At 45.1% G+C, this 18009-nt stretch overlaps 1 protein-coding gene across 1 annotated transcript in view; it reads right to left on the bottom strand.

Moving 5' to 3' along the window:
* Positions 1–340: 340 nt before the first annotated feature.
* LOC141082297 (uncharacterized) overlaps positions 341–18009 on the bottom strand; it is a 105692-nt gene continuing 88023 nt past the window's right edge. Inside the window, 1 exon segment of the mRNA XM_073566249.1 lies at positions 341–1781. Within this exon segment, the coding sequence (XP_073422350.1) occupies positions 1258–1781 (524 nt within the window). The 3' untranslated portion in view covers positions 341–1257.

Here is an 18009-nt window from a genome sequence, read left to right on the forward strand (position 1 = left end):
ACATTTTTGTACTACTTGCAAACCAAACAACACGGGTACTGTTATATTATCCACTATCTACATACCTACCAATTTACCCCAATTAATTTTAAGACCCGAGAATTCTCCAAAGCTAATAGACTGAAAGCAAGTCAAGTCTATTACTTGATTGGTTATTAAGTTCAAAATAAGTTTGTTTAGTAAAGAAGAGTTTCCTCTGGGCTTTTTCCTGTAAACATAACAGATATTGCCTCCCCTTCCCAAGCCATTTATGCAAAAATTTTCAGAGGGGTTATTAACATAATTGGCTTCCAATGACATACTATCTATTCCTGACACTGGAGGGGCTTATAAACTTACACAGTATATAGTCTGAGGTCTGGGATCTGCCAATATGGGGCTAGTTTTCTTACTGTTTCGGATAACAATACATGATTTTAGTTTTTTTTTTTGTCTAGTCTCGCTTGAATATAGGTCAATTTTAAATAGTTTTCTGATGAGTCGCCTTTGGTGAGGACTATGAAACCCGTAGAAATGAGAGGCCTGGAGAGTGAGTGTGTACACGTCACCTCACCCTATATACTGAGATGTGGGATATATGTTTTTTCTATTAGTCACCTACCGACTAACCTTCAGGGGGTGAATTATGGGTATAGTTTTACATTTGGAACTAATAAGGTTTAGTTTTATCCTTTTGTCAGCAAACATGAGGAATGACAAGAGACAACCCATTTAAGAAGATTTAATTTTGGTTAAAACTATTCCAACATTATGAACATAAAAAGGCTTCTCCCCTATGTGACGTTTCTGATGTTTATCAACAGTTGTTTTCCAAGTAAAATATTTTCCACATTAAGGCCAGGTTCATATTGCGTTAACCCAGCCTGTTCAATGCGTAGCTTTGATGGGCTGCGTTAACTGTATCGCATAACGCAATCGCATTATGCTATACCCACTAGCGCAGGTGATTCATCTGTGCTAGCAGTGACGGAGCTTCAGACGCTGCAGCCCGCGTCCGAGGCTCAGTCACTGAATGACGGCACACCGCGAGCGCATGCGGCTTTACGGCATGCGTCGCGATGCGCCCGATAATGGGGGTTAATGGCAGCGTTAACGGACTGCATTACACCTTGTTATGCTGCAGTGTAACGCAGTCCATCTAACGGACTGCCATAAAGCAATGTGACCCCGGCCTAAGAAAATGAAAATGGCTTCTCCCTCTGTGTGACTGCTCTGATGGTGATGAAGCGCTTTCTGGATAAAACATTTCCCACATTCTTAACAGGAAAAAGGCTTCTCCGCTGTGTGAGTTTTCTGGTGCTTAACACAATTTGATTTCTTGCTAAAACATTTCCCACATTCTAAACATGAAAAAGGCTTCTCCCCTGTGTGAGTTCTCTGGTGATTAACACACACTGATTTATTGTTAAAATATTTCCCACATTCTGAACATGAAAAAGGCTTCTCCCCTGTGTGAGTTCTCTGGTGATTAACATAAACTGATTTAATGCTAAAACATTTCCCACATTCTGAACATGAAAAAGGCTTCTCCCCTGTGTGAGTTCTCTGGTGAATAACAAGCTCTGATTTCTGCTTAAAACATTTCCCACATTCTGAACAGGAAAAAGGCTTCTCCCCTGTGTGAGTTCTATGGTGATTAAAACAATTTGATTTCCTGCTAAAACATTTCCCACATTCTAAACATGAGAAAGGCTTCTCCCCTGTGTGAGTTCTCTGATGCTTAACACAATTTGATTTTTTTTTAAAACATTTCCCACATTCTGAACATGGAAAAGGCTTCTCTCCAGTGTGGATTTTCTGATGCTTAACACAATCTGATTTACTGATAAAACATTTCCCACATTCTGAACAGGAAAAGGGCTTCTCACCTGTGTGAGTTCTTTGGTGGATAACAAAATGTGATTTATATGCACAACATTTCCCACATTCTGAACATGAGAATGACTTCTTTGCTTTAGCAGCAGTTTGCTTTTTATTGCCTCTTTTGTGACATTGATTTCCCTTATTAGTCAGTAATGAATCAGAAGATGGGACCTGTTTCATAGGATCAGATGACAGATCTTTGCTGCGAATGGATGATGGTATATCTGGAGTAATAGCAATCACTTCAGTTGTATCTTGTAGGATCTCAAGATCATCAGATTTAAAAATTGAAGATGTCAGCTGTCCCTCTGATCTCCTGGTACAGTCTTCTGCTAAGATAAAAACAATTATGTTTTAATAAAATATCCTTGAGTTTTATATTTTTGAGCATTTCTACTTAAACTGTCCATAAAAATGGCAAGCTATGTAAAAGCTTAAATTATTTACCAAGTCAATGACAGTTCACAGTCTAATAGAAAACCTTGTTGGATGAACCAGTAGTGTGTGGTGTTCAACTGTTTGTTCATTCTGCCTCCCAAATATCGAATAAAAAGAAACCAATCAATGTTATGTAGGCGAAAGTGATACCAATTCTCATCTCACAAAAACAAGTCCCCACTCAGGTCCATCATCTGTCATTGGAAAAAACAGAGGTTCCCACACTATTAGTGGCTCAAAGGCTGCTGAAAAGCAACAAAGTTTCTATAAACCAATCCAGCAAAATCCGCTCTCACTTCGGAGTCTTGCAGTGTGCGCAAACAACATTTAGGATCCCTGTATTTAACAATATTATAGTGAGGAGAATCCACTTAATTTGCGGTGTCTCCTGGAGCACAATCTGGGCACTATGTGCTGGGTAATAAAATGGCAAATGTGTAATTTTCATTCTCCAACATCCACTGCGTGTTAATTCCCAGAAAGTGGCTGTGGAGTCAAAATATTCACTCCTCCTAAGGATTATAGCCCTCAGTGAATTAATTTATGAAATGGAATCACTTTATGGGGATTTCTACTATTCTGGTTTTCTGTCATTTAGTTATATTAGGGCTTCTGCATATGGTGTCCAATCTCATCTGGGATCTGTTCCTGCTGTCCAGCTGGAGTAATCTGCTCCCTACTTCAGCCAATTGGAAAGTACCACACCCTACTAAAGCGCAAAGCATATGGCCGGAATCTGCCAGATACAGCGCTGTTCTCCTCTGGTTCAGTCCTCTGTGCTCAGCTTGCGGCTTGTGTATTTGTTTCCTGCTGTGACCGTGGCCCGTTTACTGACTACTCTTGTGTCTTCTGATTCTGTCCTTCTGGTTCTGACCCAGCTACCTGACTATTCTTCTTGCCATCTAACACCACAGAATAGCAGGTAACACCATGGTCCAAGCCTAGGGGTCCCAGTGTAAGTTCAGATTCCATGTAAGGGTGTTAAAGGGCGATGAGCTAGGCAATCCTTGGGATATGGAAAGCAGAGAAGATAGAGCCAAGCATGTTCATGGTGGACATCTTTTGAGCTGCCAGGTGACCATGAACAGTGCACCTAATACATTGTGTCTGCAAACTATTCCAGCAAGATCTGCATTCAAAAAGCTAAATGGCGCTCCTTCCCTTCTGATCACTGCCATGTGCCCAGACAGTAGAGTACAACCGTATGTAGGGTATAGTGCGAAGCTGGAAAATAATTTGTAAGATCCATTTGTTTTCTATTATCCTTTGTGAAGAATTCCAAACTTACCACCACATAAAGTGACACACGTCAGATATTAATAATGGGGCCTGATTAGGAACTACTGAAATGATCAAACTCCACAGTCTCCATCAGTAATAAATGAGTAACTAGTGGTGAAACCTCTCTGGGGTAATTAGAGTATGGGTCTCGGAGACTTCACAATCTATACTATCCTAAGCACCAATATTTTCTGTCAGATGAGTTTCAAGAAGAAATATTCGTCATTTAAAGAGAACTCTGTATAAGGCCGGTTTCACACGTCCTGATATTTCTGGTACCGGAGATGTCCATGTGTGTAATACTTGTGGCACACGTGTGACAACCGTGTGCAGCATCAGTACCACATGGACAGCAAGCAGGGAAGAAGCATTACAGTAAGTGCTACAGTAAGTGAAATCCAAAGGAAAAAAAGAGGGGTCTCCAGCACCAAAATTAGTGAAAAAAGACAAAACTCACATTTATTGGGAAGTTTTTAAAATCATATTAATAAGCCACCATGACAGGCAAGGCTACTTACGCGTTTCAGACAGATATTACATGTCCTTAGCCATAGATATATCTTATCAAAACGAGGAAGCTTAAATCAATGAATACATGAGGAGACTGCAGAGTGAACACCCAGTTTCAGGTAATTAATTAGCTCCACCTTATTCAGACCTCAGCAATTAATGTTGCTAAGCAAAGCTAACATATAAATAAGAAATATATGTTTGCAGACATAAATGAATACATGCAAAACAGCAATAAACCATAAATCACAATAGACGTAAATAGATGAGTATTGCAAAAAAAAAAAAAAACATATTACATTATATATTGCAAATCTGATCTATAATTTAAACCCTTCGGTGCACGAGCATCAAGAAGCAGGATCCATTTAGCCTCAGCTGATAATAGTGCAGCAAACCAATCACCACCTCACTTCACTCTGTTAATTCTCTCTATGCCCCTCACGGACAACGTAGACAAATCACCTCCATGCACTTCTGAGAACTGTTTTGATAAACCAGAGCTAGGTCTTTTATTGCTATAGCGATCAGTAGTCTGCACAGGGGCAGAAGCAGAAATATGTTCAGCTAATTGTTTCTTCAACTTACGTGATGTACAGCCAACATAATATTTGCTGCATGCTTCACAGCTGGCTAAATACACTACATAAGTTGTTGAACAGTTTATCAATGTTTTTATCTTATAAATTTTACCATTATTAGCCGAAAACTCTTTACAATTAGCCATATACCTGCACAGATTACATCTGGAGGTACCACACCTAAATGAGCCCACTGTGCTGAGCCACATATTTCTGCTTCTAGGGGTGATCTACAAACTTGGTGATAGCAAATTGCCCAAATTTGTGGATTTTCTAGCTACAATGTTCACACCATTTGACAGAATTTCCTTCAGAATTGGATCCTGTCCCAACATAGGTATATTTTTAAGAAAAGCCTTTTTTATGTTAATAAAATCCAGACTATATGGGGTAGAGACTGTAAGCTGATTTTTATCATCCAATCCTGGTTCATTATCCCTCAACAAATCTGATCTTGATTTTTTAGTAGAAATAAATAAAGCCCACTTAAGAGATTTATTAGAGGACCCGCTCTGCTTCAACCTATCAAATATAACTCCACATTCTGAATGGAAGGAGATTTCAGTCGAACACAATCTACGTGCCATCACAAATTCTCCAGTAGGTACATTGCGGATGGTATTAGCCGTGTGTGAACTGGTAGCATGTAATGTAGAATTACCGCTTGTAGGTTTTCTGTCATGGTTAGGACATGGTTAATGTCCTGTTCTGACAGGGTTAACATTGCCGGCCTCTCTTTGGATCTGGGAGGGGTATTTATGCTCACTCCATACTGGCATTCTCTGTCAGTTATACTGCTATTCTGGTGTGTCTGACCCCTGGTGTGTGTGTACTCTGCATTGTTTGTTTGCTTCCCGTGTATGACCCGGCTTGTTCCTTCACTCTGTACTCCGTCTCTCGTTTTTGGTACCATTGTCTTTTCTGGTTCTGACCTCCTGGCTTGGCTATCGTTACTCCGTTACAGTTTACCCCTATTGTACCGTCTAATACCTGTTCTGGTTTTCTGATCTATTGCTACGTCCTGACTATTCTTTCTGTCTAAGCCCTTTGGTACTGTCCTGCTATCTCGTGCTTTGACCCGGCTTGATCTGGTGTCTGTCTCTGTCTATGCTCCTTGGTAACATTGTCCTGTAGTTACCCTTCTAGGAGTTCCCCTGCAGCTCCTAGCTCTGTGGAGCTTAGGCCACGCCCCCAGCAGTCACATGATTCAGGTCCTGGAGCATGCATTGTCACCACTGCTGCTCGCTCCGCAGGTATCTTTGTGCACAGTCTTTGTACTCAGGACACGCGCCCTGGCTCAGTGAGCAAGTGCAGTGCGGTGTTCCTGACATTATAACTGACCGTATCAGTTTTTTTTTCCTCTGAAGGAAAAAAAAAGCGTGTGTTATCCTCATGGATCCCATACAAGCCTTGGCTGATCAGGTCAAGCACCTGACCCAAATGTTCCATAAACTCAATGTGGAACAGCGCACAATGGCCCATACCCAGCAACAGTTGGTGGTTACTGTGCAGGGGGCTGTCAATGCAGGGGCTTCTAGTTCTGGGGGTAGGGATGTGTCATTAGCGTCCCCCGAATCTCCAGTCAAATTGCCCGATCCCTTCTCAGGGGATAAAAAGGAGTTCAGGTCTTTCAGAGAAGGATGCAAGCTTTTTTTTTCTCTAAGGCCCCGCTCCTCCGGGGATGAGTTCCAGAGGGTGGGGGTCATTATTTCCCTACTTCGGGGGGCTCTGCATGCATGGGCTTTCTCTCTGTCTTCCTCTGCTCCTGAACGTATGTCAGTGAACTTGTTCTTTGAGGCTCTGGGGCACATTTATGACGAGCCTGATAGAGTGCGTCTGGCAGAGGATATGGTGATGAGTGTGACACAGGGAAGGCACTCTGCTGAATGGTTCTGCTCAGAGTTTAGACGTTGGACCGCCGAAGTATCCTGGAATGACGCCGCCCTGAGGGGGTTGTTTCGCAGGGGCCTTTCTGACCATCTGCAGGACGCTCTGGCATTACATCTGCCTCCTGATACCCTGGAGGACGCCATGATGCAGGCGGTCCGTATGGACCGGAGACTCCGTGCTAGAGGAATGATGCAACAAGAGTCTCCCTTGTACCCCAAATTGTGTGACACTTCACCCGTATCTGAGCCCATGAACGTTGGGTCAGTCTCGGTTAAGGAGAAAGAGAGAAGGCACCGCAGAGACAACCTACTATGTTTTTACTGTGGAGCCTCTGGACATTGGAAAAAGAATTGTCCCTCCTGCCCTTCTTCAGAGAAACCTTCAGAGAAATGACTGAGTCTGGGCAACAATCGAGGAGGTTGTCCAGACTCCCAGGTACATTTTTTCTCACGTATAAAAATGGTCCTCCAGGTTGAATTGGAAATTGCTGGCGGTCCTGTTATGACCACCGCCTTTGTTGACTGTGGTTCCTCCATTACTCTGATTGATGCCCAAGTTGTGACTCTTAATAAGATAGGGACAGTCAGGTTAAAAGACCCTGTTAAAATTGTGGCTGTGGATTCATCCCCTCTTACCCGGGATGGAATTTGATTTATGTCTGAAGTTTTTTCTATGAAAGTGGGTTCCACTCATGTGGAAAATTTAAGTTGTTTCGTTATGAATAATCTGCCTGCAGGACTGGTATTGGGAATGCCCTGGTTGCAACGCCACAATCCTCTTATTGATTGGGTGAAGGGGAAGATCACCCGTTGGGGATGTAATGATAATGGTCTGTGTTGTAACCCGGTTCCTTTTGTCAATCCGATAAAATCTGTATCTGTGTCATCTGTCGGTCTGGAGGGTATTCCGGAGTACCTGAGAGACCTTAAAGATGTGTTTTCCGAAAGCGAGGCCGAGGCGCTCCCACCACATAGACCATATGATTGTGCTATCGATTTAGTACCTGGAGCCAAATTACCCAAGGCTCGTTTGTTTAATTTGTCCAGGCCTGAGCGCCAAGCTATGAAAGAGTACATTAAAGAAAGCCTTCGCAAGGGGCATATTCGGCCCTCGGTCTCACCCGTGGCAGCGGGGTTTTTCTTTGTAAAGAAAAAAGATGGTGGGTTGCGACCGTGCCTCGACTTTCAAGAACTGAACAAAATTACTGTTAAGAACACGTACCCTCTCCCGTTGATTCCTGATCTATGCAATCAACTCACGGGGGCCAAATGGTTTTCTAAGCTCGATCTACGAGGGGCTTATAACCTTATAGAGGATCCGGGAGGGGGACGAATGGAAAACAGCATTCCTGACAACTGAGGGGCTGTTTGAAAACCTGGTTATGCCCTTCGGCCTCACTAATGCTCCTGCGGTTTTTCAGAACTTTATTAATGTTGTTTTTTCTGACTTGATTGGACGTTATGTAGTCATTTACCTGGATGACATCTTGATTTACTCTGAGGACAGTCAGTCACACTTGCATCATCTGCGTACGGTGCTTATGAGACTCCGGGAGAACCATTTGTATGCTAAGCTGGAGAAGTGCTCATTTTTTATGCAAGAACTGTCTTTTCTGGGTGTAATTGTATCCAGGGAGGGATTCCGCATGGATCCAGGGCAGGTTCAGGCCATTACAGATTGGGTGCAGCCTCATGACCTGAAGGGGTTGCAGCGATTTCTGGGCTTCGCTAATTATTATAGGAAGTTCATTAAAGGGTTCTCGCAGGTGGTAAAACCCTTGACGGACCTCACTCTTAAAGGGGCAGCTGTAAAAAGTTCGTCTGTGGCCGCAAAAAATTCCTTCCTGGCATTAAAGAAGTGTTTTACTACAGCCCCTGTGTTGGTACAACCCGATTCGTCAAGACCTTTTATCGTCGAGGTCGACGCTTCGGAGGTGGGGGTGGGGGCAGTATTGTCACAGGGTCCCTCTACCCTGACTAACCTCAAACCCTGTGCCTTTTTCTCTAAGAAGTTCTCGTCGGCCGAGAGAAACTATGATGTCGGTAACAGGGAACTGTTAGCAGTTAAATTGGCCTTTGAAGAATGGAGGCATTTTTTGGAGGGGGCCGCTCATCCCATTACGGTCGTCACTGATCATAAAAACCTGGCCTATATCGAGTCTGCTAAGAGATTGACCCCCAGACAGGCTCGGTGGGCACTTTTTTTTTCTCGATTTCAATTTACCATCACGTTCCGACCAGGGTCTAAAAATGTAAAGGCAGATGCCTTATCCCGAAGTTTTGATTCTGTGTCCCCTCCAGAACCTCCTTCCTCCATTCTTCAACCGGGAGTGGTTGTAGCCGAAATCTCCTCTGAGTTACAGAGAGAGATTCTGGAAGCACAAGCACAAGCTCCCAGGAATAAACCCCCAGGTAAATTGTTTGTACCCGAACAATTCCGTCCCACACTCCTCCAAGAATTTCATGACTCTATGTTAAGTGCACACCCTGGTATTGCAGCTACCTGGGGGGCAGTAGCTAGGGGTTTTTGGTGGCCCTCTATGGGTACTGATATAAAAAGGTTTGTGAATACTTGTGGGGTGTGCGCGCGCTCTAAAAGCTCTCAGGTCCGGCCGGCCGGGGAATTGGTGCCTTTGCCAATTCCGGATAAACCATGGACACACCTGTCCATGGACTTTATCACTAACCTTCCACCTTCCAAGGGCAACTCAGTGGTATGGGTAGTGGTTGATAGATTTTCTAAGCAAGCCCACTTTGTGCCATTACCTGCGTTACCATCTGATGAAACCTTGGCTCGTTTGTTTATACAGCACATTGTTCGACTGCATGGAGTGCCTGTGAACGTGGTGTCGGACAGGGGTGTGCAATTTGTGGCCAGGTTTTGGAGAGCGTTTTGTATGAAGTTGGGGGTCACGTTGTCATTCTCCTCTGCCTATCACCCTGAATCTAACAGACAAACGGAATGCACCAACCAGTCATTGGAGCAGATTCTGAGATGCCTGGCCTCCTCCAGACAGGAAGACTGGTATGAGGTATTGCCCATGGCAGAATTTGCATTCAACTGTCGGGTTAATCAGTCTACCGGAAAGCCTCCCTTTCTGGTCAATTATGGGTTTGTTCCGCAGTTTGGGGAATTTTCCCGTATGGATTCGGATTGCCCTGGTGCCGAGGGGATGATACAACAATTAAAAACCCTCTGGAAGGAGGTACAGGGGAACATCTCCAAATCCCAGAAGAAGTTCAAACATTTTGCAGACAGGAGGAGGGGGGTGGTTCCTGCGTTGACAGTGGGAGAAAAAGTCTGGTTGTCCACTCGTAACATCAAACTTAAAATACCCTCTATGAAGTTGGGCCCCAAATTTATTGGCCCATACAAGATTGTAGAGGTGATCAACCCGGTGGCATACAGATTACAGTTGCCCACCTCCTTCAAAATCTCTAACGTCTTCCACAGGTCCCTATTAAAACCTGTGAGGACAGTTAGAGAAGATCCCTCATCCGTGGCTCCACCAGTGTTGGTAGAGGGTCAACTGGAGTACGAGGTAGGGCGCATCATTGATTCGCGGTGGGTGCGCCGGAGACTTCAGTACCTTATCCATTGGAAGGGATATTCCGTTGAGGATCGATCGTGGGTTCCGGCCAGTTCGGTGCACGCTGATCGACTGGTGCGGGCTTTTCATGCCAGGTACCCTGAGAAACCTGGGGGTCCGGTGGCCCCCCATTAAGAGGGGGGTACTGTCATGGTTAGGACATGGTTAATGTCCTGTTCTGACAGGGTTAACATTGCCGGCCTCTCTTTGGATCTGGGAGGGGTATTTATACTCACTCCATACTGGCATTCTCTGTCAGTTATACTGCTATTCTGGTGTGTCTGACCCCTGGTGTGTGTGTACTCTGCATTGTTTGTTTGCTTCCCGTGTATGACCCGGCTTGTTCCTTCACTCTGTACTCCGTCTCTCGTTTTTGGTACCATTGTCTTTTCTGGTTCTGACCTCCTGGCTTGGCTATCGTTACTCCGTTGCGGTTTACCCCTATTGTACCGTCTAATACCTGTTCTGGTTTTCTGATCTATTGCTACGTCCTGACTATTCTTTCTGTCTAAGCCCTTTGGTACTGTCCTGCTATCTCGTGCTTTGACCCGGCTTGATCTGGTGTCTGTCTCTGTCTATGCTCCTTGGTAACATTGTCCTGTAGTTACCCTTCTAGGAGTTCCCCTGCAGCTCCTAGCTCTGTGGAGCTTAGGCCACGCCCCCAGCAGTCACATGATTCAGGTCCTGGAGCATGCATTGTCACCACTGCTGCTCGCTCCGCAGGTATCTTTGTGCACAGTCTTTGTACTCAGGACACGCGCCCTGGCTCAGTGAGCAAGTGCAGTGCGGTGTTCCTGACATTATAACTGACCGTTTCAGTTTTTTTTCCTCTGAAGGAAAAAAAAAGCGTGTGTTATCCTCATGGATCCCATACAAGCCTTGGCTGATCAGGTCAAGCACCTGACCCAAATGTTCCATAAACTCAATGTGGAACAGCGCACAATGGCCCATACCCAGCAACAGTTGGTGGTTACTGTGCAGGGGGCTGTCGATGCAGGGGCTTCTAGTTCTGGGGGTAGGGATGTGTCATTAGCGTCCCCCGAATCTCCAGTCAAATTGCCCGATCCCTTCTCAGGGGATAAAAAGGAGTTCAGGTCTTTCAGAGAAGGATGCAAGCTTTTTTTTTCTCTAAGGCCCCGCTCCTCCGGGGATGAGTTCCAGAGGGTGGGGGTCATTATTTCCCTACTTCGGGGGGCTCCGCATGCATGGGCTTTCTCTCTGTCTTCCTCTGCTCCTGAACGTATGTCAGTGAACTTGTTCTTTGAGGCTCTGGGGCACATTTATGACGAGCCTGATAGAGTGCGTCTGGCAGAGGATATGGTGATGAGTGTGACACAGGGAAGGCACTCTGCTGAATGGTTCTGCTCAGAGTTTAGACGTTGGACCGCCAAAGTATCCTGGAATGACGCCGCCCTGAGGGGGTTGTTTCGCAGGGGCCTTTCTGACCATCTGCAGGACGCTCTGGCATTACATCTGCCTCCTGATACCCTGGAGGACGCCATGATGCAGGCGGTCCGTATGGACCGGAGACTCCGTGCTAGAGGAATGATGCAACAAGAGTCTCCCTTGTACCCCAAATTGTGTGACACTTCACCCGTATCTGAGCCCATGAACGTTGGGTCAGTCTCGGTTAAGGAGAAAGAGAGAAGGCACCGCAGAGACAACCTACTATGTTTTTACTGTGGAGCCTCTGGACATTGGAAAAAGAATTGTCCCTCCTGCCCTTCTTCAGAGAAACCTTCAGAGAAATGACTGAGTCTGGGCAACAATCGAGGAGGTTGTCCAGACTCCCAGGTACATTTTTTCTCACGTATAAAAATGGTCCTCCAGGTTGAATTGGAAATTGCTGGCGGTCCTGTTATGACCACCGCCTTTGTTGACTGTGGTTCCTCCATTACTCTGATTGATGCCCAAGTTGTGACTCTTAATAAGATAGGGACAGTCAGGTTAAAAGACCCTGTTAAAATTGTGGCTGTGGATTCATCCCCTCTTACCCGGGATGGAATTTGATTTATGTCTGAAGTTTTTTCTATGAAAGTGGGTTCCACTCATGTGGAAAATTTAAGTTGTTTCGTTATGAATAATCTGCCTGCAGGACTGGTATTGGGAATGCCCTGGTTGCAACGCCACAATCCTCTTATTGATTGGGTGAAGGGGAAGATCACCCGTTGGGGATGTAATGATAATGGTCTGTGTTGTAACCCGGTTCCTTTTGTCAATCCGATAAAATCTGTATCTGTGTCATCTGTCGGTCTGGAGGGTATTCCGGAGTACCTGAGAGACCTTAAAGATGTGTTTTCCGAAAGCGAGGCCGAGGCGCTCCCACCACATAGACCATATGATTGTGCTATCGATTTAGTACCTGGAGCCAAATTACCCAAGGCTCGTTTGTTTAATTTGTCCAGGCCTGAGCGCCAAGCTATGAAAGAGTACATTAAAGAAAGCCTTCGCAAGGGGCATATTCGGCCCTCGGTCTCACCCGTGGCAGCGGGGTTTTTCTTTGTAAAGAAAAAAGATGGTGGGTTGCGACCGTGCCTCGACTTTCAAGAACTGAACAAAATTACTGTTAAGAACACGTACCCTCTCCCGTTGATTCCTGATCTATGCAATCAACTCACGGGGGCCAAATGGTTTTCTAAGCTCGATCTACGAGGGGCTTATAACCTTATAGAGGATCCGGGAGGGGGACGAATGGAAAACAGCATTCCTGACAACTGAGGGGCTGTTTGAAAACCTGGTTATGCCCTTCGGCCTCACTAATGCTCCTGCGGTTTTTCAGAACTTTATTAATGTTGTTTTTTCTGACTTGATTGGACGTTATGTAGTCATTTACCTGGATGACATCTTGATTTACTCTGAGGACAGTCAGTCACACTTGCATCATCTGCGTACGTTGCTTATGAGACTCCGGGAGAACCATTTGTATGCTAAGCTGGAGAAGTGCTCATTTTTTATGCAAGAACTGTCTTTTCTGGGTGTAATTGTATCCGGGGAGGGATTCCGCATGGATCCAGGGCAGGTTCAGGCCATTACAGATTGGGTGCAGCCTCATGACCTGAAGGGGTTGCAGCGATTTCTGGGCTTCGCTAATTATTATAGGAAGTTCATTAAAGGGTTCTCGCAGGTGGTAAAACCCTTGACGGACCTCACTCTTAAAGGGGCAGCTGTAAAAAGTTGGTCTGTGGCCGCAAAAAATTCCTTCCTGGCATTAAAGAAGTGTTTTACTACAGCCCCTGTGTTGGTACAACCCGATTCGTCAAGACCTTTTATCGTCGAGGTTGACGCTTCGGAGGTGGGGGTGGGGGCAGTATTGTCACAGGGTCCCTCTACCCTGACTAACCTCAAACCCTGTGCCTTTTTCTCTAAGAAGTTCTCGTTGGCCGAGAGAAACTATGATGTCGGTAACAGGGAACTGTTAGCAGTTAAATTGGCCTTTGAAGAATGGAGGCATTTTTTGGAGGGGGCCGCTCATCCCATTACGGTCGTCACTGATCATAAAAACCTGGCCTATATCGAGTCTGCTAAGAGATTGACCCCCAGACAGGCTCGGTGGGCACTTTTTTTTTCTCGATTTCAATTTACCATCACGTTCCGACCAGGGTCTAAAAATGTAAAGGCAGATGCCTTATCCCGAAGTTTTGATTCTGTGTCCCCTCCAGAACCTCCTTCCTCCATTCTTCAACCGGGAGTGGTTGTAGCCGAAATCTCCTCTGAGTTACAGAGAGAGATTCTGGAAGCACAAGCACAAGCTCCCAGGAATAAACCCCCAGGTAAATTGTTTGTACCCGAACAATTCCGTCCCACACTCCTCCAAGAATTTCATGACTCTATGTTAAGTGCACACCCTGGTATTGCAGCTAGCCGGGGGGCAGTAGCTAGGGGTTTTTGGTGGCCCTCTATGGGTACTGATATAAAAAGGTTTGTGAATACTTGTGGGGTGTGCGCGCGCTCTAAAAGCTCTCAGGTCTGGCCGGCCGGGGAATTGGTGCCTTTGCCAATTCCGGATAAACCATGGACACACCTGTCCATGGACTTTATCACTAACCTTCCACCTTCCAAGGGCAACTCAGTGGTATGGGTAGTGGTTGATAGATTTTCTAAGCAAGCCCACTTTGTGCCATTACCTGCGTTACCATCTGCTGAAACCTTGGCTCATTTGTTTATACAGCACATTGTTCGACTGCATGGAGTGCCTGTGAACGTGGTGTCGGACAGGGGTGTGCAATTTGTGGCCAGGTTTTGGAGAGCGTTTTGTATGAAGTTGGGGGTCACGTTGTCATTCTCCTCTGCCTATCACCCGGAATCTAACAGACAAACGGAATGCACCAACCAGTCATTGGAGCAGATTCTGAGATGCCTGGCCTCCTCCAGACAGGAAGACTGGTGTGAGGTATTGCCCATGGCAGAATTTGCATTCAACTGTCGGGTTAATCAGTCTACCGGAAAGCCTCCCTTTCTGGTCAATTATGGGTTTGTTCCGCAGTTTGGGGAATTTTCTCGTATGGATTCGGATTGCCCTGGTGCCGAGGGGATGATACAACAATTAAAAACCCTCTGGAAGGAGGTACAGGGGAACATCTCCAAATCCCAGAAGAAGTTCAAACATTTTGCAGACAGGAGGAGGGGGGTGGTTCCTGCGTTGACAGTGGGAGAAAAAGTCTGGTTGTCCACTCGTAACATCAAACTTAAAATACCCTCTATGAAGTTGGGCCCCAAATTTATTGGCCCATACAAGATTGTAGAGGTGATCAACCCGGTGGCATACAGATTACAGTTGCCCACTTCCTTCAAAATCTCTAACGTCTTCCACAGGTCCCTATTAAAACCTGTGAGGACAGTTAGAGAAGATCCCTCATCCGTGGCTCCACCAGTGTTGGTAGAGGGTCAACTGGAGTACGAGGTAGGGCGCATCATTGATTCGCGGTGGGTGCGCCGGAGACTTCAGTACCTTATCCATTGGAAGGGATATTCCGTTGAGGATCGATCGTGGGTTCCGGCCAGTTCGGTGCACGCTGATCGACTGGTGCGGGCTTTTCATGCCAGGTACCCTGAGAAACCTGGGGGTCCGGTGGCCCCCCATTAAGAGGGGGGTACTGTCATGGTTAGGACATGGTTAATGTCCTGTTCTGACAGGGTTAACATTGCCGGCCTCTCTTTGGATCTGGGAGGGGTATTTATGCTCACTCCATACTGGCATTCTCTGTCAGTTATACTGCTATTCTGGTGTGTCTGACCCCTGGTGTGTGTGTACTCTGCTTTGTTTGTTTGCTTCCCGTGTATGACCCGGCTTGTTCCTTCACTCTGTACTCCGTCTCTCGTTTTTGGTACCATTGTCTTTTCTGGTTCTGACCTCCTGGCTTGGCTATCGTTACTCCGTTACAGTTTACCCCTATTGTACTGTCTAATACCTGTTCTGGTTTTCTGATCTATTGCTACGTCCTGACTATTATTTCTGTCTAAGCCCTTTGGTACTGTCCTGCTATCTCGTGCTTTGACCCGGCTTGATCTGGTGTCTGTCTCTGTCTATGCTCCTTGGTAACATTGTCCTGTAGTTACCCTTCTAGGAGTTTCCCTGCAGCTCCTAGCTCTGTGGAGCTTAGGCCACGCCCCCAGCAGTCACGTGATTCAGGTCCTGGAGCATGCATTGTCACCACTGCTGCGCGCTCCGCAGGTATCTTTGTGCACAGTCTTTGTACTCAGGACACGCGCCCTGGCTCAGTGAGCAAGTGCAGTGCGGTGTTCCTGACATTTTCTATATAAAGCAGTGGTGATCAAACCTGTCTGATCATCTCCATGTAGAAAAACATCCAAAAAAGGAGCAGAATTTTTATGAATATCCACCTTGAATTTCAAATTTAGGGGGTTATCATTCAGATATCTTTATCCACACAAGACATCTGTACATCATGTTGTGAGTTAGTACGCCAGATAATCACCAAATCATCTAAGTATCTGGCGTACCAGCAAATTTTGTCACAGAAAGGGTTAAATGACGAATGAATATAAGTCTCTTCCCACCATGGCATATATAAATTCACCAAAGATGGTGAAAAAGATGATCCCATAGGGCAACCACACACCTGAATATAAAACTGCTTATTAAAACTAAAAAAGTGATGTTTAAGCAGAAAGTCTGCAACCTGTAGAATGTACTCCGTGTGGGAAGCCTTAAGATCCCCCTAGTGTTCCAAGTGGCTACATGGTGGGGAATATGGGAATATAGGGCTTCAACATCACAGGTAACCCAAATCGAATCTTTGGACCAAGACACATTTGACAGTGCTTGTAATAAGTGTTTCGTGTCTTTGATATAACCCACTGTTCTCTTAACAAATGGCTGCAGAATCTCATCCAGCCAGGTAGATAGTCTCTCTGTGCAAGATCCTATGCCCGCCACACTAGGATGGAAGGCAGGGGGAAATACCTCTTTATGCACCTTAGGCAGGCCATGAAAAATAGCACACACAGGGTTTTCAGACACAAGATAATCAATCATTTTTCTGTGAAAAATGCCCAAAGCTTCCCCTTCACCTAATAAACATCTCAATTTCCCATTAATTTCTGATGTAGGATCAGCGCCCAACTTTCTGTAAGTATTACAATCTGATAGCATACTCATAGAATCATAGAATCGTAGAGTTGGAAGGGACCTCCTGGGCCATCTGGTCCAACCCCCTGCTCAAAGCAGGATTCGCTAAATCATCCCAGTCAGATGTCTGTCCAGCCTCTGTTTGAAGACTTCCATTGAAGGAGAACTCACCACTTCTCGTGGCAGCCTGTTCCACTCATTGATCACTCTAACTGTCAAAAAGTTTTTTCTAATATCTAATCTGTGTCTCCTCCCATTCAGTTTCATCCCATTGCTTCTAGTCTTTCCTTGTGCAAATGAGAATAAAGTTGATCCTTCTACAATGTGACAGCCCTTTAGATATTTGTAGACAGCTATTAAGTCTCCTCTCAGTCTTCTCTTTTGCAAACTAAACATTCCCAAATCCTGCAACCTTTCCTCATAAGACAGGGTTTGCAGACCGGTCACCATTCTGGTCGCTCTTTTCAGAACTTGGTCCAGTTTGTTAATGTCTTTTTTAAAATGTGGTGCCCAAAACTGGACAAAATATTCCAGATGAGGTCTGACCAAAGAGGAGTAGAGGGAAATAATGACTTCACGTGATCTAGACTGCATGCTTCTGTTAATACATCCTAGAATTGCATTTGCCTTTTTTGCTGCTGCATCACACTGTTGACTCATATTCAGTCTGTGATCTATTAGTATACCCAAGTCTTTTTCACATGTGCTGTCACTTAGCCCTATTCCTCCCATTCGATATATGCTTTTTTCATTTTTATTGCCCAGATGTAGTACTTTGCATTTCTCCCTGTTAAAAACCATTCTGTTAGTTGCTGCCCACTTCTCCAGTTTATTTAAATCTTTTTAAATCCTCTCTCTCTCTTCTCTAGTATTAGCTATCCCTTCTAGCTTTGTGTCATCAGCAAATTTATTCAGTTTACCCTCAATTCCTTCATCTAAATTGTTGATAAAGATGTTGAACAATACAGGGCCCAGGACAGAGCCCTGTGGTATCCCACTTGAGACATTCTTCCAACTAGATGTGCAGCCATTTACGACCACTCTTTGGGTCCGATCACTAAGCCAGTTATGAATCCACCTAACAGTTACCTTGTCCATTCCATACTTAGTCATTTTTTCAATAAGGATTGTATGAGAGACTTTGTCAAATGCTTTGCTGAAGTCAAGATATACTATATCTACAGCATTTCCTTGATCCACCCAATCAGTGATACCGTCATAGAAGGAAATTAAGTTAGTCTGACATGACTTATTAGTTACAAACCCAT

The sequence above is a fragment of the Dendrobates tinctorius genome, unplaced genomic scaffold (genome assembly GCF_039654945.1).
Source record: "Dendrobates tinctorius isolate UK_male_01 unplaced genomic scaffold, ASM3965494v1 ptg000017l, whole genome shotgun sequence".
NCBI classification, from domain to species: Eukaryota; Metazoa; Chordata; class Amphibia; order Anura; family Dendrobatidae; genus Dendrobates; species Dendrobates tinctorius.